We start from the raw sequence: 22,808 nt of genomic DNA, 5'->3' as shown, positions 1-22,808 counted from the left end.
TGGACAAGATGGCATGGGAGGGACGACCGGGCAGGACAGGCAGGCTCGGTGGAGGAAGCACCGAGGCGGGCGGCGGTGTCCTCATGGCGTGGTTTATTACGATTCCATCTCACAAGGCGGGTGGGCGGGTGGCAGCGGCACATGAAATCCAAGCCCCTGACAGACGTCTGCCTCGGGCGCATGCAAACAGTGCAACATGGTCAAGCGCAAACACGGGGTGACCGAGGAGACACGGGACATGGGACACGGAATGGGGAATGAGGCTGGGGCGAGGGGTCCCTAGAGAGGGGCCCGGTCCCCCCCACCCTCACGGGCAGGACAGGAAAAATAAGATTCGTACTTCTTGTAAAATGCCCATTTGCTGGGTACTTTCTTTCTCCTTATCTTGAAAAATAATAAAAAATAAACACACGGAAAAAAAATCTCAAAAAAGGAAAGGAATAAAACTCTAAGAAGGCGAGTGGCGGGAGGCCAGGGAAGCCCGACGTGGTGGGGCGCTGCCTCCCGCTCCGTGGCCTCCTTCCTCCCTGGCCCCTCAGTGGGCTCCCCAGGCCCCACAGGTGGGTCCAAGAGAGACGGGGCCGGAGGGGTGCAGGCTGGGACGCAAGAAAAAGGCCCGCCAGCCCGCTGGGGCTCAGTTCAGGCTCGGGCCCAGTGAGCAGGGGCACCAGGTCCATGATCTTCCAGGTTCAGTCCCCACAGGCCCATGACCCAGGCGGAGGCCAGCCGTCACAGGTGCAGCTCGTGGGTTTTGATGTGCTCAAGCTGCTCTCGGAGCTGTAGGAAGGAGGGCCGCATGGCGGCGTCCAGGTGCCAGCAGTTCTTCATGACCTCATAGACTGCGGGCGGGCAGCCGTCGGGGGCATCCATCTTGTAGCCCTTCTCCACCCGAGGGACGACGTCCTTCAGGGGCTGTGGCCAGGGGGAGGCAGGAGTCAGTCCAGGGCCTGGCCTCAGAGAGGACATCTACCCAGCAGCCTCTCAGGGATGCGCATCAGCTTTGCCGCAGACCCAGGCCCGGAGAGTGGCCTGTGAGCTCCCCAGGGCAGGCCTGAGGCTTCTAGGCCTTGACTGGGGAGGCGGGGCCCAAGGAGGCTCACGCCCCTGCCAACCCCTCCGGTGCTCCAAGAGCCACCCTGATCCCAGTACCCATACTCACAATTCTTGGATAAGGCACTCGCCCAAAGGAGTAGATTTCCCAGAGAAGGATTCCGAAACTCCACACGTCAGACTTAGTGGAGAATTTCTGCCATGTGGATGGAAGAAGCAGCGTCAGATCCTGGGACTCCAGGGGTGGGGAGTGACCCAGGACTCCTGCCCACCTCTGTAGGCCCCAGGGGAGGCCAGCCCCACCTTCTCTCTCAGGGCCTCAGGGGCTGTCCACTTGACTGGCAGCTTGCCCGTGTCCTGGGTGCTGGACGCCTCCTTGGTGAGACCAAAGTCGCTGACCTTGGCCACGTTGTCCTCAGACACCAGCACATTGCGGGCAGCCAGGTCTCGATGCACGAAATTGTTGCCCTCCAGGTATTCCATGGCCTCGCAGACATCTCTGGGGGTAGGCCAGCCACATGTCCCCTCAGACTGGGGCTCCCATAGCAGGGCAGGGTACCCCTCGAACCCTACCCATCCAAGAGGCTGCTTCACTCACAGCGAGAACTTGAGGAGACAGTCTCCGCCCAGCACTGACCGACCCCGAGACCGCAGGTAGTCCACGAGGCTCCCCTGGGGGCAGGAAGGACAGACCAGGCCGAGGTCAGACGTGCCCTGCAGCCCTCTCACACAGCACGCTGGGGCCAGGTGGGTGTTGACACTCCAGGGAGGTGTGAGACAGGGAAGGAGTGGGGAGGGGCCAGGACATCCGTGCCGGACACTGCTCTGTGTTATTCATGCCTTATCCCTTGACTCTCACAAATCTCTGAGATAAGTTGTTATTATCTCCATTTCCCAGATGTGATGCTGAGGCTTGGAGATGACATGATTTGTCCAATGTTACAGTCAATGAACGGTAAACCAGGACAAAAGCCCAGCCCTGGTGACCTAAAAGCTCACTTGGGGTCGGGGCACTGAGGGAGCAGGGGCCCTAGAGCACAGAGGGGGTTTCGGGGCAGTTGGAAAGCCTGAGTGCCGGGTCTCGGCAGGTGCCCACCTTGGCCATGTACTCAGTGACGATGTAGAGCCCGCCCTTCTCCTCCACGATCACGCCCAGGAGCTGCACCAGGTTGCTATGCCGCAGTTGCCTGGGGCAGGACGAGAGTGGTCAGAAAGGGGAAGCTGGTGCCTCACTCCTAACCTAGGCCAACCTCCCCCCTACCCCGCCCCCACTCACGTCATGACTGAGGCTTCAGCCAGGAAGGCCTGGGCAGTGGCGTCGTTCTTAATGCACTTGACAGCGACTTTGTTCCCTCGGTAATCGCCCAGCATCACGTCTGGGGGCAGAGAGGTGGTCTTGTTCCCAAGTTCGGAGTCCCTCAGAACCCCCCCAGGCGGCCCGGCCCAGCTCACCTCCGAACTCCCCCTTCCCGATGGTCTGCAGCAGCTTCAGCTCCTTCATGTTCAGGGCCCAGCCGCCTGTGGGGAGGGGCCAGTGAGGGCCTGGAGGCCACTAGGGACATGGCTGGGATGACAAAGGCTGACTGGACTATCAGGCAGTGGGGTTCTCTGGAGGTTCCTGGATGGGGGCAGTGCCAGGAAGCCTGCGTGGGAGGAGGTGGGTGGGCAAGAGGTCTGGGGTGGGGTGCACTCACTGCGGTAGAACTCATCCTGGGCCGCCACTGTGCCCTCCATGACCTTTGGTTTAATGAGGCGCGTACAGAGTCCATCTGCGTCTGAGGTGTAGTGCTGCAGGGTGTGGGGGGCAGGGTGCTCAGAGACAGCCCAAGGTGCCCCATATGCACCGTCCAGGCCTGACCACCAGAGGGCGGCAGAGGCCAGCCCCGCCTAGCCTGGAGTCACTGAGTGGGGAGGGCTCCCCATTTCTGGTAGGGCAGGGGTTAGGGAAGTCCCAGATTATGACGTATGGCCCATTTCCCATGCCACCCTACATGCGGTTGCTGGACACTCAGCTGCTGCTACCACTCTGGGCCCCATGGGTATCTGATGCAGAGGGCAACCCATGGCTCAGTCCTGAAAGCAGCCTCTAGCCAGGAGTGCCCAGGACCCCACCCTCACCTGCCACAGGCCAAGCCAGGCCAGTAGGGGAGGGAGATGAGAGTGAATACAGAGGGACACGGGAGGCTTCCTGTGGCTACCGGATGCCAGGTGTGGCCTGGCCAGGGCTGGCAGAGCTGGCCTGGGAAGCTGCAGGGACCCGTGGGCATGTCCGTGCAGGTGCGAGAGCCTCAGGGGCCCTGGCGATCAAGGCGCATGGCTCATGTTTCTGCACACGCTTCTGGGCATTGCAGGTCTGTGAGTGGCTGGAGGAAAGTTAGCTCTGGGATCAGACAGACTCAGATTCTAGTCCTGGCACCAAATTATATCTGTGGGACCTCAGGTGGGTCCCCTAACTGCTCTGAACCTTCAACTCCTGGTCTATAAAATGAGGATAAGGCTCCCCTCCTCATGGTGGCACTGTGGGGTCAGAGGTGAGTCCTGGCACACAGCAGCTGCTCCACCAAGGTGTGAGGAAACAAGGGCTCACAGAAGTTGCCCCACATGGCTGGTCACCACGCAGAAGCAGTGGGGCTGGAGCTAGAAGCCAGGGCTATGTGCAAAGGCCCCAGATGGGTTTAGGGTGTGTGAGGGTGGGAGCAAGGCTCTGTACCCCCCAGCTCACCTCCACCAGCTGCATGAGGTTCTCAAAGTACACCTCCTCGTCGATGCTGAGCTTGCTGGCATGGTACATGATGCGGTAGTGCTCCACCTTGCCGTCGCAGCTCACGCACAGCGTGTAGTCTCCGGGGTAGTTGGTGCTCTCCCGCACCAGGAACAGGCCTGTCTCCGGCGGGTACAGAAGCCGCTCAGCCTGCTCCCGTGTGATCTTGCCGTGGAACCAACTGGGGAGCAGCAGGGCTGGAGGTCATGGTGGCCCAAAGGTACTGACCCTGGCTCCCCTTTCTGAAGGGGTTCCCTCTGCTTGGCACCCGTGGCTCGCACTCGCTCAGTCAGGCATTTGAGGCCCTCCTCTTCTGCTCCCTGTCCCTTCTTTGCCACCCTCCTGCCTCTGCCCCCAGCCCTGCTCTGTGAGGTCCTGCACCCGCACCCTGCACCTCCTCCTGAGGCCCTCCCCAACACCCAAGCCCCTCACTCTGGCCTCCCTGCTTGTTCCTGATGCTCCTTCAGGAGGACCAAGGCCCCTTCCCTCCCCAACCCCTCCTCGTGGTACTCACGGCATGAGGCTGAGTTTGGTACCCGCCTTCACGCCCTCCCGCTTCTGGACGTAGTTGGCTGGGATGATGCCCTCACGGCCCACCTTGTTTTTGGCTTTGTACCAGTTGGGGTCCTGGGGAGAGGGCAGCCCAGACATGCTCTCAGGCCCACCTCCCCCTGCAGAGGGAAGGCCCAGCAGTGGGATGGTGGGGTGGGCGTCACCTGATTACCTTGGTGACGGCCACAATGGTGAGCACGTCTCCTTTGCAGAAGGGCAGGTCCTGCTCGGCAGTGCCGTGGAAGTTGTACTTGGCAATACATTCTGTACCGGATGGCCAGGCGGCCTGCAAGGCAGGTGACACGTGGGCGGGTGCAGCCTGGGCCCCCTCCAGCCACCTGCTGGCGCACCCTCGTGGTCACAGCCTCTGAGCTGGCCTCTGTGAGCCTGGGTGAGGTGCTCTGCCCGGAGAACGAGCCCTGGGTCCCTTCCTGTTGAGACTCCCCCACTTCCCCAGGCCTGTACCTGACTGAGTGCTGGGAAAAAGGGGAGTGGGTTGATCTAAGCTGCATCCTCTCTCCTCTGCTAAGCACCCCGCTGGGGCTGGTGGGAATGCTTGCATGTGCCAGACCCTCACCCCTGTGGTACCTGTATTGCTGACATCTTCTCAGGAGCTCTGGCGTCCCCGAGTCACAGTAAAGCCAATCTGTCACTTGGTACCATTAGAGCTGTGGGGAAGAGCATGAAGACTGAGGAGGGGTGTGAAGAAATGCCCCCCAACTGCTGAGATCTGGCTCCTCACTGGGCATGAACAGGTGCCAAGAGTGTCCTGCGCTGGGATTTGACACACGGGCCATTCTCTCCAGTCCTGGCAGGCTGACGGTACTGGGTAGAGGAGCATGAGGGCTGAGGACCCCCAGGGGCAGAGGGAGCCACCAACCCTAAGGCCACAGGGGGCCTTCCAGGACTGATAGAAAGGAGCAAAGGGGGCTAGTGGGACTATGGACACCTGACCATCAGCCCCAGGCCTGGTTCCAGCTACTGTTCTGTGGGGAAAGGGGCCCCGGAGCAGCTCTGAGAAGGGGCTATGTGATCTGAGAAAGTCCCTTATGCTCTGTGGGTCCTTGGGTCCTTCACCTGCAAAATCCCGCCCAGGTAGCATCTCTAAACATATACCAACCCCACTTCTAGGTACACACCGAGAGGACACAGGGCATGTGTCTGCCTAGACAGGCATAGGAGGGCTACAAGTGGCATGCTTTGTAATAAACCTCAAACTGGGAGCTGCCCAGATGCCGATCCAGAGGAAAATGGATAAACAGTGGCATATTCACAAAAGGGACTACGTACGGCAGTAAACACCAACCATTAAATAAACTCCAACACAAACTCCAACCATTAAATAACACTGATGAATTTCTTTTCTTTTCTTTTTTTGAGATGGAGTCTGGCTCTGTCACCCAGGCTGGAGTGCAGTAGCACAATCTCGGCTCATTGCAACCTCCACCTCCTGAGTTCAAGTGATTCTCCTGCTTCAGCCTCCTGAGTAGCTGGGATTACAGGCATGCACCACCACAACCAGCTAATTTTTGTATTTTCAGTAGAGATGGGGTTTCACCATGTTGGCCAGGCTGGTCTCGAACTCCTGACCTCAGGTGATCCACCCACCTCGGCCTCCCAAAATGCTGGGATTACAGGTGCCAGTCACCGTGCCTGGCCAATCCCGATAAATTTCAAAACATAATGATGGCTAGGCACAGTGGCTCACACCTGTAATCTCAGCACTTTGGGAAGCTGAGGCAGACAGATGGCTTAAACCCAGGAGGAGTTCAAGACCAGTCTCGGCAACATGGCGAAACCCGGTCTCTACTAAAGATACAAAAATTAGCCGGGGGTGGTACTGTGTGCTTGTACTCCCAGCTACTCAGGAGGCTGAGGTGGGAGGATCGCTTGAGCCTGGGGAGGTCAAGGCTACAGTGAGCCGAGGTCACACCACTGCACTCCAGCCTGGGCGACAGAGTGAGACCCTGCCTCTAAATGAATGAATAAATAAATAAATGAAATGTTAACCAAGAAGCCAGACACAGGAAAGTACATATTATGTAATTCCATTTGAATAAACTTCAAAATCTGGCCAAACTAATCCATGCTGTCAGGATAGCTGCTCTTGGGACAGGGAGACTGGAAGGAATGCAAGGGGACCTCTGGGGTTGGTTTTCAGACTGTCTGAGCCCAATCATGAAGTGGGTCCACTCTGTGACAATTCACTGAGCTGTACCCTTGCGATCGGCACACTTTTTGGTGTATAGTGCACCCTTGAACAACTCGGGTCTGAACTGCGCAGGTCCAGTTACACATGGATTTTTTCTTTTTCTTTTCTTTTTTTTTTTTTTTTTTGAGAAAGGGTCTCACTCTGTTGCCCAGGCAGGAGTGCAGTGACGTGATCATAGCTCACAGCAGCCTCAAACCCCTGGGTTCAGCCAATCCTCCTGCCTCAGCCTCCTAAGTAGCTATTACTACAGGCATGCGCCACCACACGTGGCTGGATGTTTTTCAGTAAGTTACACTGAGTGTGCCTGCCTTTTCTGCCTTCCTTTCCACCTCCTCCGCCTCCACCTCTGCCACCTCTGTGACGGCAAGACCAACTCTTCCTCTTCCTCCTCAGCCTACTCAATGTGAAGGATGAAGACCTTCCTAATGATCCCCTTCGACTTAAAGAATAGTAGATATATTTCCTCTTCCTTATGATTTTCTTTCTTTCTTTTTTTTTTTTTTTTTTTTTTTTGAGACAGCAAGACTCTGTCGCCCAGGCTGGAACGCAGTGGTGGGGTGACTCATGGCTTACTGCAACTACCTCCGCCTCCCAGGTTCAAGTGATTCTCATGCCTCGACCACCTGAGTAGCTGGGATCATAGGCGTGCGCCAACACAGCAGACCAATTTTTGTATTTTTAGTAGATGCAGGGTTTCACCATATTGGCCATGCTGGTCTTGAACTCCTGGCCTCAAGTGATCCGCCTGCCCCAGCCTCCCAATGTGCTGAGATTACAGGTGTGAGCCACTGCACCCGGCCATATGATTTTCTCATTTTATTTTCACTAGCTTACTTTATTGTAAGAATACAGTATATAATATATACAACAAACAAAATGAGTGTCAATCTACTTTATCTACAAGGCTTTCTGACAACAATAGGCTATTAGTAGTTAAGTTTTTGAGGAGTCAAAAGTTAATATATGATTTTTTGACTGCAGGGAGGAGGTTGATGCCCTCAACCCCTGTGTTGTTCAAGGGTCAACCGTATATTTACTTCAATAAAGTTGACTCCCCAAAAAAGCTACCCTAGCCAACCCCATTCCCTGAGAGCAGCAACCCACCCGTCTGCACACACATACTTTGTAATCCCAGCCCAGAGCCCCCTTGGACCTGTCTCAGGAAGCAGAGGGGCTGGAACTACTGTTTCCTTTCTACGGGTGAGGAAACTGAGGGTGAGAAAGGGCCAGTGGCATCTTCGTGGTCACAGTGTGTTGGAAGAGAAACTCCTCCATGAGCCTCTTTGCTGGGCTCTTTGATACAGTGGACGAGGTCTGGGGGCTAGGCTGACAGTCACAAATATTGCCACCTACCCCAGTGGAAGGAGACATTTTATTTTATTATTATTGTTATTATTGCGACGGAGTCTTGCTCTGTTGCCCAGGCTGGAGTGCAGTGGCGCGGGAGAAGACATTTTAGTGCAAAGTGCTGGGGGTGTGAAGTAGGCACGGACTGCAGAGCTCAGACAGGCTCCCTGGAGGAGGGAGCTCTGGGGCTGAGCCCTGAAGATTGCAGGGCTTAGACAGGCAGAGGGCGGGCCAGGGAAGGCACCCCAGGTTGGTGTAGCAGTCTGAGCAAAGGTGTCAGGCAGGGGACTGGCATAGTATGAGAAACTGGCCCAGGTGGAAGCCGATGGTGAGGGAAGCGGGGAGGCAGACCCTGCCCATCTGGGGCTCTAGGACCCCACACACTTCCAGAGTCCACCCTGAGCACCGCTGCTCAGGGGACACTGTAGGGGATGGTTTCAAGTGGGCCTGGCATAAACTCTGCCAGGCAGCAGGGGGACTTCCACTGCCAATGTGAGGAACCAGGGTTTGACTCTAAGGGCGATGGGGCCTCAGCAGGGGAGCATGTGATCGTGGAGAGCAGAAGGAGCTGGGGAGGAGACAGCCAGGGAGAACCAACACTTCCAGGCCGCACACCTGGCTCTATAGTCAGGCCTGGGCTTAATACCTGGCTCTGTTGACTGTGCGACTTGGGGTGAGTGACTCAACCCTTCTAAGTCTTGCTTACCCTGAAGGGGAGGACAGGTATCTCCTGCAAGCTGGCTGAGGAGGGGCTGGAATGAAACCCTGAACTTGGAAACGTCTGGTGCGCCCCTGCCCCATCCCCTGGATGAAAGAGCTTCCGTTCCTCCCAGAACACAGGGCCCTTTCTATCCCCAGAGGCCAGGCCATCAACCCTGCTGTTTAGGCAGGGACACTGAGGCCCAAGGAGGATGAGCCTGAAACCTGCCTCCATCCACATGACTCAGTCACCACTAAGTACAGGAACCATCCCTTGCCCCTGCCTCCTGTGGACTGTAAGCTGTGGGGGTGGGGGTGGCGGGGAGGGAAGGAGGATTGTGAGCTCTTCTAACCCTCTTACCCCCATTTTACAGAAGCGGAAACTGAGGCTCAACTGGTTGAACAATTTGTCTGAAGTCACATAGCTAGTTAGGGGTGACAGAGCTTGAATTAGGGTCCCACTAGGGCTGGCTGGGCCCCCAACCTTTAGGTCCTTCTGAATAGGGGCCCTGCTAGCATTCCACATCCCCATGCCTCCCCCTTCCTCCCCAAACTCCCTGCCACCACAGGGGGGCGCGGAGGCTGCTGCGCTGTTAGTCACCCTTCCAGCTGTCAGTTTGCAAACACTCCCTTCCTGGCCTACAGCTACTGCCACCGCCGCCTCCCCACTGCCTTGATTATTATAATAAAAATAATAACAGGCCCTGTTTTCTGAGCACTTATTCTGTGCCAGGCCCTGTCCTTGGCACGTTATGGCTCATCACATCCTCTAACAACTCTGAGACAGAGAAGCTATTATTATCCCCATTTTGCAGATGAGAACCCCAAGTGAGGCCCACAGGGGCAAGGCGGGGGTCCCTAGGGCCACACCTTGAGTGAGCATCCTGTCCCCCTCAGGTGTCAAACTCCTGAGCTGCTGAGCCAGCCCTCCCCATAGCCCCGTGCCTCCCTGCCGGACAGGCCCCAGGAGTTGCCATGGGGACCACACTAGCCTAGGGGCAAGGGAGAGGAGGGAGGAGGGAGGAGGCAGAAGCAGCTATGAGGGGCACAGGGGCGGTGCTCAGGGAAGGGTAAGCCTAGGAGCGGTCGGGGTGGGCTGCCTCAAGGAGCTGGGCTCTGAAGGCCTCAGAGGGTCTGGAAACAGGGAAGAGGGCTAAACTCATCACCTTTACTCTGCTGGCTGTGACTCTAGGACCCAGCTTCCCCATCTGTGCAATGGAGTGGTGATATTCCTTGGCTCTGGGGGCTGCTGTGAGGACTGGAGTTGAGCTATCAGCACCAGAACAGTGCCTGCCTTGCCACAGACATCTTGCAAGTGGGAGCTGCTAACTCTCTTGGACGGCTCCTCTCTGGTGGGGTCATGAGACCCCTGAATGAATGAATAAATGAACAAACAAAAGGGGGAATCCAGCCTGGCTACATCACACTGAGGTCCCATAACCAATGGGACTATAGTTAACCCCAAAGGGACTATAGTTAACCCCAAAGCGATAGCAGCTGTCACCCCACCCCCACAGAGCTAGGGGACAAGGGGCTTGGGATGTGGCAGGACCAGTGCTTCACGCTGACTTCCTGCCCCAAACCCGGCTCCCAGTAGCCCTTGTGCTGGGGTCCTGGGAACAGGCTGACATTGTGCCCAAGCACTGACGTCAGTGGCCGCAGACAAGATGGCTCAGTGGCTTCCCAGCTAGTGCCTAGGCTGGGGTCCCCTCCTTAAAACATCTCCAGAAGGTGAGACCCTCCCACTGCAGGTCAGAGGCTGACAGCCAGAGTGGCTGTCCCACAGAGTGGGAGGAGCTACTGCAAACTTAGGCCTCTACAACCCAGCAGGGGTCAGGCACAGAGAGGGGGTCCTTCCTGGGGTTATTTAAACTTAAGAGTCGGGCTACTCTATGGAACAGTGCAGGAACATCGTCCTGGGTGTCAGATGCTCTGAGTCCTGTACCCAGCTCTGCCATCAACTTGCTGTGTGACCTTGGGAAAGTCACTTGACCTTTCTGGGACTTGTTGGCTTCTGGTACCTTAGCCAGACCTGTTTCCCATCTGCTGTTGCCAGGACACCTGTGCCCTGTCTCCCTCCCCGCCTTGCCATTCCCTTCCCACTCTCTCCTCCTCCTTTACCGAGGGACTTCCACTCAACCTTGGGGGTGCAGCTGAGCAACTGCTTCTGGAGTACCCATGCCTTAAAAAAACACAGCAGGACAGTCCCTGCAGTGCTGTCTGTAGTAGCAGGAGATGATGGGGAGACAGCCTTTATGTCCATCAGTGGGGGGCTGGGTGGATAAATTACAAGATGCCCCTGAAAGGGGACAGCATAGCTCTAGCTGTGATGGGGCCAGGGGAGATCTCTAGATGCCGATACTGAACACTCCCCATGATAGAGTATGGAAAATGGCAAAACACCAGCTCAAGTCATTGAAGAAAAAGTTGCCAGGGGAGCAGAACAGACACAGCTTCCAAGTCCCATCCCACAGGCTAATTGGAAAGAGGAAGGAGCACCTGCACTACAGGGAGACGTGCGGACAACCCCGGAACCAAGTGATCCAGTGAAGCATCACCAGCAAGGCGACGCATGGACACTAAGTGCCTCCTGGAGGAGGACTCCGCATTGCCCGGGGGGCGTTCCTGCCAGAGCTGTTCCACCTGACTCCAACCAGGGAGAAGCAATCAGACAAATCCAGAACAACTGGCCCGGACTCTTCATGTCAATGTCATAAAAGAGCAAAACAAAAAAAGGGCTGGAGAATGTTCTAGATTGAACAGGACACTAGAGAAACATGACAAGATTCAATAAATGATCTTGAATTGAATTCTATATCAAGGGGTGGTCGGGGGGACAGCTATAAAAATCACTCGGGGAGAGGGGAAATGGACATAGTAGATAATATGGAATTAATGCCAATTTTCTTAAGTGTGATCATGACATCGTGATTATATAAGAGATACACGCTAAAGTTCTTAGGGTGAAAGATGCAATGCCTACAACTAACACTCAAATCAGCAAAAAATACATACACACATATGTCTATGTAGATAAAAGAAGAGATAGAGTAAATGTGGCAAAATGTTAAGAACTGGCAAATCTGCATGAAGGATATATGAATATTCATTATACTATTACTTCAACTTTTTGGTAGGTTTCAAATACTCAAAATAAAAGGCTGTGAAAAAAAGCCAGGTGCAGGTTCTCTACGGAATACTACAAGTTGTGTTTTTAAAGAGGTATTAATACAACACCTCCCTAAACTCAAATATGCCTCGATTATCTTTGGAAAGACAGAGGAAACTGGTAACAGAGGTTGCCTCTAGGATGAGAAGGGAAAGTGAGATCAAGTTCAAGGGAAACTTACTTTTTACTGTTCATTTGCTATTTTGTCCTTTTGGGCTTTTAAAAAAATTATTATTATTTTTTTAAAGCCACATGCATCTATTACCTTCCCCCTTAAAACTGGAAATAAGAAACTTTTTGTAAATCACCTCTCTCTGGAGAATTCCTTGGGTCCCCAGCTGTGTTGGCTGCCGAGGCCTCCAAGGCCTCTCACACATCCCCGTGCTCCAGTGAGAACCTCACTGGTTGTGGCCTGTGGTTTAGGGTGGACTGGGAGCTCTGCAGGGGGAAAGTGAGGGTCTGACTCACGTCTGCATGGGCTGGGCCCAAAGTGGCTGCTCAGTAAATGAGTGCTGAATGAATGAATGAATGAACGAATGAAAAAAAGGGGACACCAGGCTGGCTGTACCACACCGAGGTCTCATAACCAATAGGACTATAGTTAACCCCAAAGGGACAGCAGCTGTCACCCCATTCCCGCAGGGCTAGGGGACAAGGGGCTTGGGATGTGGCAGGACCAGTGCTTCACTCTGACTTCCTGCCCTAAACCCGGCTCCCAGCAGCCCTTGTGCTGGGGTCCCGGGAACAGGCTGGCATTGTGCCCAAGCGCTGAGGTCAGTGGCTGCAGCCTCAGGCAGCCTTTCTTGTGAGCCCAGGCTGACAAGGAGTGGGGAGAAAGGAGAACTGGGAGCCCAGAAACTCCCAGGCTGCCCTTTTCCTACCCTGGAAGCAGCTGTAGACCCCCAAGGCCAGGCACGTGCTGAGGGCCAGGGGAGGTCAAGGGGCTCCCTTGCCCTTCCCCCTTGCCAAAACTCTGCTGCCTAATGGGGCGTGGGAGCCTTCAGTAACTGTTTACGCCCAGCTAAAAATACCCACTGAAAAGGGAAGTGCACAAAAGACCTGGGGGAACTCAGGGCCATGGCCCCCGGAGATTCTGGTGCTGCCACAGGACCTAGCTGGATGCTCTGGGGGATGGGGACAGCCACTGGAGGCAAAACAGGCAACAGCAAGGTCCACCTTGCCTTCTCATTCTTTGAGCCAGTGTTTTAGAAGCCTTCCTGTGTGCCCAGAGCCATGCTTGGTAGGCCAGGATATCCGGGTGGAGAAGGAAAGGACTCAAGAGGTCCTGCCTTTGGGGACCCAAGGTCACCACTCACACACCTCTCCTCTGTGCACAAGCCAGGGCTGGATGCTGGGAACCACCACAAAATGCAGACCCGGCTCCTGTCCTCCTGGTTACTGGATGGTCAGCCATGGCCTGGTATGTTCAGTGCCTCAATAGATTGTGAGACAGGGGCCACCCGGGAAGGCTTCCAGGAAGATGGGTGAGGGGAACAGGAGCTAGAAGGATTTTAGGGGAAAGTGACTGAGAGAGGGGCGCCTTGAAGTAAACCAGGATTAAGACTGCAAACTGTGGTACAGAGCGAGTTAATGAAGACTGAAGAAGGTTCAGGATGGGGGCCCAGGGAGCCTCCGAGCAGGGCCTACAGGTCATAGTACAGATACAGGCAGAATTAAGTTTCAGATTTGGGCCCGCCCCTCCAAAGGGCAGTGCACCTGAGGAGGGCGGGGCACCCACCAGCAGTTGGGCAAGTTTGGCAGCAATAAAATCAGCTCCACCTCTGGTTCTGCAGAGGACACCAGGCTGAGGCACTGTGACATTCCCCACCACACATCAGGCAAGGAAGGATGCCGGAGGGCTTCCACTGACCCCCGCAGCCTGAGCTGGTGGTCCCTCAGCACCCCCACTGCACAGGTGTCTCAGGGTGAGCAGCAGCAGAATTGGGCGCCAGGGTCTTGGAGATGCCTACACCTCCCGGGGCGGTCACGAAGGAACAGAAGAATGCCTGCTCTGGCTCCAGGGCACGCTGCCCTACCCCCATCCCGGGGCTCCCGTCAGCACCCTGACCTAAGGAGAAGGGCGGATTTAATGGATAAATACCAAATTATAGCAACACACTGGCTTTTTTTCCCCTGCCCCCAATGGTTCAGTGGGACCGGAAATCCCGTCTAGTGGTTTGGGAGAGGTGGGGGCTGGGGTTAGAGCAGGCTAATGGGGAGCCTACTCCCCAGGCACCGCTGCGGCTTGAGGCTGCCATTCCTGGCCCAGAAAGGTTTCTAATTACCGCTCAGGAGCCTAATTACCTACGTGCGCTGGGCAATGGGGACTCTGGGCCTCCCCAGGGCCCTAACCCAGGCCTCTGCTCCCCCACCCCCTTAGCACAGGATGTGGTCTTTGCATCTTCATTTGCCTGCATTTGCATATAGCCTCTCAGCACTAGCCTTCAATGGACCCTTCAAAGTCATGTTCTTGTCCCTCACCCCGAAGTCTCCTGGCCACATTCTAGGTGGGGAGACTGACGGCTGGAGGCCCATAAGCTGTCTAAAACTTTGGCCCCCAGATTTCTGGTCTCCCCACTTCAGGACCAGGATCTGCAGAACACACAGCTCAGAAGGTAAAGCTGTGGGGATCAACACAAAGGACAGACTTGCTACTACTTAAGGGAGATGGAGGTGTTACCAACACACTCCTCCAGCAGGATGGGCTGCAGAATGAGAACACGGGAGTTACAGCTGACTGACCCAACCGGGTTTGGGGCACTGCATTAGTTACTTAATCCTTCAAACACCCCATAGGGCAAGGACTGGTGATCTCTGACAGAGGAGGAACTAGCTGTGTGGGTACTTGAGCTCAGAGTTGTCTGAACCTTGGTTAGGGGACCTTTCTTCCCACCTTTCCTTGTGCAGGACAGATGACACCCTGAAAATGGACAGGTGGGGGGCACCGAGGGGAGGTCTGCCCAGAGCTTGGCTGTTCTGCTCTGGGAAGCAGAGGTACTTCTGTGCCCACTTCTTGCTTGTCTGCATACCCCAGCCTCTCAGAGAGGCCAAGAGCCTGTCGAGGGACACACAGAAAAGAGCCAGCAGCCCTAGAGAGGGCAGAAGCTCCAAACAAGGACCTCTCCTCCTACCACGCTTCTTCTTCAAACACTTCTCAACTTTCACAGGACCTTCCCCTCCAGGAGGCCCTCCAGGCTGCCCCAGCCCACGCAGAGCCCCAGCTTCAGAGCTCCTACCAGCTCTGCCAGGAAGTGAGAACCACAGGCCTCCCCTCACTGACTCCTCGTCTCCTCTACCCGCCAGCAGAGGCGCTCTCAGGGTTTGCTCTTCATCCTTCCCTCCTGTCTCCCTGCAGCACGGACAGCACAAGCTGCAGATAGATAGATGCGCGAGTCTGCATGAGGACCAGGTGTCAGGCTGGGCTGAGAAGCAGCGGCCAGGGTCCAAGGGGGGCAGATGATGCCCAGGTTTTCGCCTGCCCACGAGGCTTACAACCATGCCATGATCAGGACAGCCAGGGGGGCACCAAGCAGCCTCTCTTCTACTTGTTCCTTCGACTCTGGGCCCAGACCACAGAAGGAGGGGTGGAGGGAAGCTGCGGTTGGAGGGTGTGTGCACAGCTAGTGTGTGATGAGAAGCTGACTTCATCTTAGCACCTCAAAACCAGGAAGAGAAACTGAGCAGGCAGAAAGGGCAGGCTGGGCTGCACAGGGCCCTCCAGTCCCTGGGGGTCTGCTGAGGGGAGCTCTCAAATAGTCGCTTGACAAACCACTTCTCCTTTCTGGGCCTCAGTTTCCCCATGGGAAAAATGGGATTTTTTTTTTCTAATGGGTCCTGCCAGTCTGCCCTGAGTGGTGCCGTCTACACTTAATGGGCCACATCATGGCAGATAAAAGAGCACCCCCCCAACTGGTGGAGTACTTCTGATCCCGAGGAGCAGGGGCTCAGCCACCCAAAGCCAGCCTCTCCCTGCTCACTTCTCCCCTCAGCCATGCAGGGAGCACCAGCTCTTCCTTCACCAGCTCTTTATTTTTAGGTCTGAATTTGACTTTAATCATTACTTAGCGGATTCTATTTCCAGCCCTTGGATGAAGGGACCCAGAGGAGAGGGGGAAGGGAGGCAGTGCTCCCTGCCGGGCGTTGGGGGTGGCCTGCTCCTCCACCCATCCTGTCCCCAACCAAGGGCGGGGGAAACTGAGAAACACCCAAAGGGCTCTCATCTGAGCCAGGCCAGGCCAGCATCTTGGGGCGGACCCCACCCTGTGACCTCATCCCATCCCAAGCTGTGGGACAGGAGGGCAGTTGTCATGCCCACTTCCCTTACACTAAGACCAGGGAGGAGGAGATACTCCACAGGCCAAAGTTTGGCAGCTGGAGTCTGAAGTCGTGTGCCCAAGGGACCTCTGCACTGAATGGGCCACCTGGGGGAGGACTCCTTCCTTAGGTTAGTCCTGGGCCACCCTAGGGTCATCTGGGGCTACAGTCTCTTAGGCCCAGGGTTGCCAGGAAGAGACTGGTGTCCTGCTACTGCCCACGGGGTGGCTGTAGGAGGGCACTCCCAGTTACCCTGGTCTCCACAAAAGTAGAACAAGAGGAAGCAGGTGTGTCACAGTGATACACACTCAGGTTAGACCTGGGGAACACCTGCTGAGGAGGGGGAGGCTAACATGAGTTTCCCGATGCGTCCAACTCCCTCCTGGGAAGCTCTGGGAGGCTCCAGAATCCCCCTACCCTCAATCTCCCAGCTTCTTTCCCTTCCTTGGCTACTGGAACAGGGTGCGAAGATGAGGCTGGCATGGCTGTTCTTGGGCTGGGGCTCAGGATGCCTGGGTTCCTTGTCTAAGTCTCAGGCTAAGCAGGCCTCTATTTCCTCTGGGAAAATGCCAAGCTGGGCTGACCTAGCCAGAGCTGGGAGGCAGGAGGCAGCCAGGCTCTTACAGAAGAGGCGCAGTGGCTCACGCCTATAATCCCAGCACTTCAGGAGGCCGAGGTGGGTGGATCACCTGAGGTCAGGAGTTTGAGACCAGCCTGACCAACACGGAGAAACCCCATCTCTACTAAAAATACAAAATTAGCCAGGCGTGATGGCACATGCCTCTAATCCCAACTTGGAAGGCTGAGGCAGGAGAATCGCTTAAACCCTGAGCCGGAGGTTGTGGTGAGCCAAGATCGCGCCATTGCACTCCAGACTGGGCAACAAGAGCAAAACTCCATCTCACACACACACACACACACACATTAAAAAAAAAAAAAAAAAAAAAGAGAGAGAGAGAGAGAAGAGGCCTTGTCTATTTAGCTCTGATGCTGGGAGACCGGAAGGGGAATGGGTGGAGTCAGGTCCCGGACCCTAACCAGCAGCCCATCTTCCCAGGGCCAGCCCCATGTCCTAGGCCAGCCAATCATATGGTAATGGGGAGAAGGGAAGGCAGGCAAGGGCACTGGCCATAGTATTCTAGAACCTCAGGGCCAGGGGGTTTCACAGGGGCTCCTCAGGCGGAGACCACCTCTTTGCCAGGTGAGTGGTCAGTCAACATTGGCCCGTGGCTCAGGCACCTTCCCCACAGGTTGAGGCAGCCAGCAGTGGGCACTCCTTCAACAATGCCAATCCTACTCACAGAGGGAGTGAAGAAAGGGCTGTGCCAGGCACTTTAGAGTCCCTTGGTTAGTTAGTTGACACTGTCCTTACACCTTCCTCTGAAGTAGGTGTTACCATCCTGTTATTTATATAAACGAGGCTCAGCAGGTCAGTGACCTGTCTAAGGTCCCTCTACCCTGGGCCTAAGTGGCATGTCTGGGCCTGGAACCCACATTCAGTTGGGTGCCAAGTTGCTTGTGCCCTCCAACACCCCGGCTGCTTTTGGGACTCATAGTAACGACAACCACAACAGCAACAGAGGGGAAAAATGCACACGCTCCAGTGTATGGGTGATGGCGCTGCAGCAGGCCAGCCTAGAATGTTCTGTAGCTTTTTAGAAGCAACGTTACTTAGACCGCGTAGCACCATGAGAAAATGCCCACAGACGCAGTATTAAATGAAAAAAGGTGTCACGGCACACACACTCCAGTGACAACGACAATGAAGGAAAAGGATGGGGAAAAGACTGGCAGTGAACTCCAAAATGCTAACACAGTCACTGCCTGCTGAAGAAATAGTGGGTGATTTTTGTTTCATTTTCTAAATTTCCTGTAGCGCTGTTTTGTTATTTTCTAAATCAAGAAAATGAGTACGTTCATAGTTTCCCTATAATGAGCTCAGATTCACTTCCCTGGGACCCACCTGCTCCCTAGCTCTGGCCCACGTGTCTGGGACAATTTCTGCCATGGGATGCCTTTCTCATTTGGGACAGTCCCTCAGACATATGAGAATCTGTCCCTACTTTCTCTTTCCCAGACTCAGTCAACATCCCTGGCTCTTTGAAGATGACCTGTCAAGGTTTTAAAGTCCTTCAAAAGATGGAGCCCAGAACCACACCCAGGTGGGTCTGCCCCCTTTGTGGGGCAGCCATGTCACACTGTGGATCCTGGGTCTCAACCCCTACCTATACTTGTTTGGAGGAAGCTGCATTCTGTCCCTGAAATTTCCAACCCTTGCCGAGGGCCACTCTGTGTGGCTCAGCCTTTTGGGGTCTGGTCCCCCTGCGGTGGTGAATGGGAACATTTTCTGCTTTTTCTTTGCCCCTGACCCAATGCAGAGAGAAGAGCAGCTGCTTCTGAGAGGGAGGAGGGCACCAAGCTCACCAATGAAAAGCACATCCCTGCACACGTGCCAGCCAGAAGCCAGACTCCTTTCTTCAAAGGCCCTGGGACCCTGGATCACACCTTCACAGCTCCCAGTTGGTAAAAAAATAAAATAAAATAAAATAAAATTAAAATTAAAAAGGCTGACTGGGGTGGGAGGGAGCTAACCATGTCAGGCTCCAGCCCCAGTCCCTCAGGCTGGAAAGGAAGTTAGGGCTGGGTGTGGGGCCATGTGAGGGGAGTCTCACAGGCCCAGGACATCTGGGTCCCCTCCACTGTGCATGTCAGGACAGCCAGAAAAAAAAGTGAAAAAACAAAAAAACCCTAAATTGTGAGCAGGGACCCAGCAGGACAAAACTGCCAGCAGCTCCAAGGGAGCCCAGACACTGCTCAGCACCCACCAGGGCACTGCCTGCTCTCCTGGGCCAGAGGATCCTGCCAGGCCTCAACCTCACCCCTGCTGTCCTTGCCCTGTTCCTGCTGTGGCCACAACCAAGAAAGACACTGGAACCGCCAGGGTACTAGGAGCTTGAAACAGGCCCCCTGGGTGTCCCCACTCTCACAATGCTCCCATGTCCCCAGTCTGTAGCCTGCTGCCAGTGGAGACAGAGCTTCCACGGTTCCCATGTGACCCCATTTATATTCTGAACTTGGCTGCTCCTGTGCCAGCTGGGCCATAGGTGTGGCGAGCGCTGGGTCAGGACTGACCACCAGGTTGTTTCAACTCAGAGCCGGGGCCAGGACCGGACCTTCCTGCCACACCACACAGATGACCATACACCACACATTCCCCACATCTCCTGCTAGCCGACCCAGCCACAGCTGGAGCCGGAAGCCCTTTCACTCCCTCCAGCCCTCTGCAGGGAAGCACGTGCTCAACCAACAAGGTCCCTCTGGGGCCGGGCTGGGGGCCTGTGTCCCCAGTGGGTGAAGGTGCCTGCCTGGTTTCCTTCCACCCACAGCCATCCAGCCCTGTATAGCTGGGGATGAAAGGACAGCCAGCCTAACTCCACTAGAGGCCTGGGGTAGCAACTTCTCCCTTTGAGCCTCGGTTCCCGGGTGTACAAAATGGGCGGGGAAATGAACTGGTAGTTAAGCTCCAAAAAATCTGCTGGCTGGACACGCCCCTTCCTGACACCTGGTCTGGGCCACAAAGAGCCTAGGAGAATGGGCTGCCCAGGGTGCCAGAAGGTGGGGGCATGGTGCTAATGCTCAGTTACCTCCACCCGGGCGGAAGGCCTGCCCAGTTTCCCACCCAAAGATCCCTTGGCTTAGGCCTGGTCTTCTGAGAGGCCAAGGGTGACAGGCTCAGTCCTAGGACCTGGGCTTCTAACTGCTCACCCGAGGTGGCTGGGCCCTGGGCTTGCTTGCAGCCCGCAGGGTCATGGTGGGGTAATGAGGGAGGGGTCAGAACCAAGCAAGCCAGGGCACCTGCGGGGAGGCCCTGTACAGGGAAGGGCAGGGGAGTCCAGCACTCTCTCTAGGGACCTGGCCCATACGGATCCTCTTCCTCCAGACTCCAGCCACCTCCTACTCTGAGCTCCACAGAGGCGGGGACTCGGGATGACCCGAGAAGACGAGTCCGTGGAGCTGCAGGGCAGTACCTCCCTCATGCACTCCCTTCCAATTTGGGTTCTGACAGTGGCTCCTGGGAGAATTCGAACCCGTGCAAGGGAGTAAAGGAGAGAAGGGAGAAGTGGGAGAAGGGAATGGGAGTGGACGCGACAGTGGCAGCAACAGAGACTAGACGCGCGACCTCCACCCTCTTCCCTCCAGGGGACACTCCGGGACGGCCAGGCACTCACCTCTCTTGGGGCACTGCGGTCCGGGCCACCTCGCCGCGGGCGGCATCAGCGGCCTGCGGGACGGTCCATGCGGTCAGGGGGGAGGGGAGGGGCGCAGGGGTCCCCAGGGGGTGCGGTACAAAGAGGTACGGGTGCAAGGAGAGGGGAGGAGGGACCGCCAGGCAGAGGCAGGGGGACGGACGCAAGGCCCGGGTCGCGGAGGGAAGAAAGGCGGGGGAAGGGGGCGGGAGGGAGTCGGGGGGAGGAAACAATGTAGCCGGCGCGGCCCCGGCAGAGTTCCGCTTCCGAGCGCCGCCACTGAGGTTCGATTTTGGAACGTCGCGCTGGCTGCCGGGGGCCGCCCCGGACGCTCGATCGGGGCCGCGGGGCTCCTCGCGCTCCACGCCCCGCGGGCTCCGGCGGCCAGAGGCTGGCTGGGGCGGGAGGGACGGCGGGCCGGTTTACGGCCCCGACGGCGGCGCAGCCGGGCGGTCGCCCGGCTCGGACCCCACCCCGGCAGAAGCCCCCGGGCAAGGCGCGGGTGGGGCAGGAGCGGGAGGGCGGCAGCGGGCTCGGCGGCGGCGGCCAACCTCGGCTCGCCCAGGGCTCCGCTGGGAGGAAGCTCGCAGGCCTGGCGAGAGGAAGCGCGGCCCGGATCCTCCGCCCGCGGCAGCGCGCCTGCGCGAGGGGGCCTGCCCGGCGCGCGGCGGGGCGTGGGCCGGCGGGGCGGCGCCCCCTGCCGGGCGCCGGGGGCACTGCGGGGGGTGTGTCCGCGCCCACGCCCTGCCCCCACTTGCCGCCTGGCTGCGTTGAAGGCTCCGAGGGTCTCTCCTCAGCCGGCCTGGGAGCAACCTCCCAGCCTTCTCTGGACGCAGCTTTCCCGCTGCAGAAGCGCTGGGGGCCGGGCCTGGGCCCCTCTCCTCAGGTCTGTTTGTGGAGAGTGGGCCTGACTCGCAGCAGAAAGCCTTCATTCATTCATTCACCAACATTTCCTGGCGCTGACATCGTGGCGGAGCCTGCTCTGGAGTCTATTGGCAAGACCATTTCACTACCGTCAAGGCGTTCTCGATCGGGTGGGGGTAGGCTGACAGGCCGACAGACAACGGCAAGGAAATAATTGATCAAAGTGGAGAGGTGGCGGACACGGTTCCCAGGAGGCAGAAAGAAAACTAGGGCTAACGGGGAGACCTCACACCTCACAGAGCCGGGACCAGGCAGAGGGAACAGCATGCACAAGGGCGGGGAGTGCGGAGGGAGCTTGGTGGCTTCTGGGATCTAAATATAGCTCAGGCGGCTGCCGCTTGCAGTGTGGGTGGGGGAGAGTGGTGGGAGATGGGTTCCTGCAAACAACAGGGGCAAAAGAGATCCAAAGAGCCTCATGGGACTTTCTTGGAGTTTATGTTCAGCCTGGAGGCAATAAAGAAGTTGTCAGCAGCTCTGTGACCTTGGGCAAGTTACTTAACCTCTTTGTGCTTTAGTTTCCCCATTTGGTAAAATAGGTGATATATAATGGCACCGACTTCTTAAGTTTTTGTGGGGAGGGGAGGAAATGAGTTAATACGTTTAAAGTGCTTAGTATGCAGTAGCTGGCACGTGAGGAGCCCTCCGTTAAGCAAGGGCTGTTACATCACTGTTACAAAAAAAAAAAGCAGGGAGATGACCTGCTCTGAGCCACAGGAGAGGACAGCGTGCTCAGGCATGACAGGGGTGGGAGAGTGCAGGGTGGCGGGGGAACAGAATGGGGATGCAGTGATGAGGGTGAGACCGGGGAACAGAATGGGGGTACAGTGATGAGGGCGAGACCAGAGACTCCAGCGTAGGAAGGAGGTAAAGGTGGGGGACTTTCTAGGGACTAGACCCTGAAGCAAGGGTCAGGCTTAGATGGACAGAGGGAAGAGGCACTCTTGGGGTTGGGGGGGAGGAAGTGGGGCATGCTGACAAAGTCTTGGAACACAAAATAAGCATGAAGAGGCCCGAGGGAGCGAGAAGGCAAACAGCCCTGTGGGAGACGGAGCTGGGAGACAGTGTGGCTGCAGATTGTTTTAAAGAGCCTCGGATGCCAGGAGGAGTTGCCCCCAAAACCACAGGTCGGCCCTCTGACCCAGGGCACCCTTAGGCCGGTTTCCCAGCTGGAGCCAGCCCTTTGGAGAGGGATGTCCTTTGAGGAGACAGCCAGTAAGTTTCAGAGATAGGTGTGGTGTAACAGAAAAAAGATGAATTTGGGGTTCAAGTCTCCAAGTTAAATTTCAACCCGTCCACTTACTAGCTGTGTGACTTAGGGCTAGTTACCTAAGGTCTCTGAGCTGTTTCCTCTTTTGTAAGATCAGGCTCAAAATATACTTCTCTCATGATAGATAGTGCAGATTCAGCAAGATAACGGCCTGGGGGTGAGGGAGTGGAAAGGGTGCTCAGCAGAGCTGGTTTCCCTTTCTTTCCTCTGAGGTCAAGATGGAATGATAATATGGGGCCGGATGGGGGGCCGCCTCTCAGCCTAAA

The 22,808-nt window shown here is 56.4% G+C and overlaps 1 protein-coding gene across 1 annotated transcript; it reads right to left on the bottom strand.

Moving 5' to 3' along the window:
• Nucleotides 1-71: 71 nt before the first annotated feature.
• On the bottom strand, nucleotides 72-20,983 carry CSK (C-terminal Src kinase). The gene is made up of 13 exons (XM_003811096.6): nucleotides 20,334-20,983; nucleotides 4,952-5,031; nucleotides 4,536-4,649; nucleotides 4,326-4,438; nucleotides 3,773-3,992; nucleotides 2,745-2,838; nucleotides 2,503-2,568; nucleotides 2,327-2,426; nucleotides 2,147-2,237; nucleotides 1,649-1,722; nucleotides 1,354-1,549; nucleotides 1,160-1,246; nucleotides 72-912 (listed from the first exon to the last, which is right to left on the bottom strand). Exons 2-13 carry the CDS (start codon nucleotides 4,964-4,966, stop codon nucleotides 730-732), a joined length of 1,353 nt encoding a protein of 450 aa, XP_003811144.1. The 5' UTR covers nucleotides 4,967-5,031; nucleotides 20,334-20,983; the 3' UTR covers nucleotides 72-729.
• Between the last annotated feature and the right edge of the window lie 1,825 nt (nucleotides 20,984-22,808).

This window comes from Pan paniscus, chromosome 16 (genome assembly GCF_029289425.2).
Source record: "Pan paniscus chromosome 16, NHGRI_mPanPan1-v2.0_pri, whole genome shotgun sequence".
Classification (NCBI taxonomy): Eukaryota; Metazoa; Chordata; class Mammalia; order Primates; family Hominidae; genus Pan; species Pan paniscus.
Note: the sequence above shows the minus strand (reverse complement) of the source record. Positions and strands in the feature narration are given on the sequence as shown.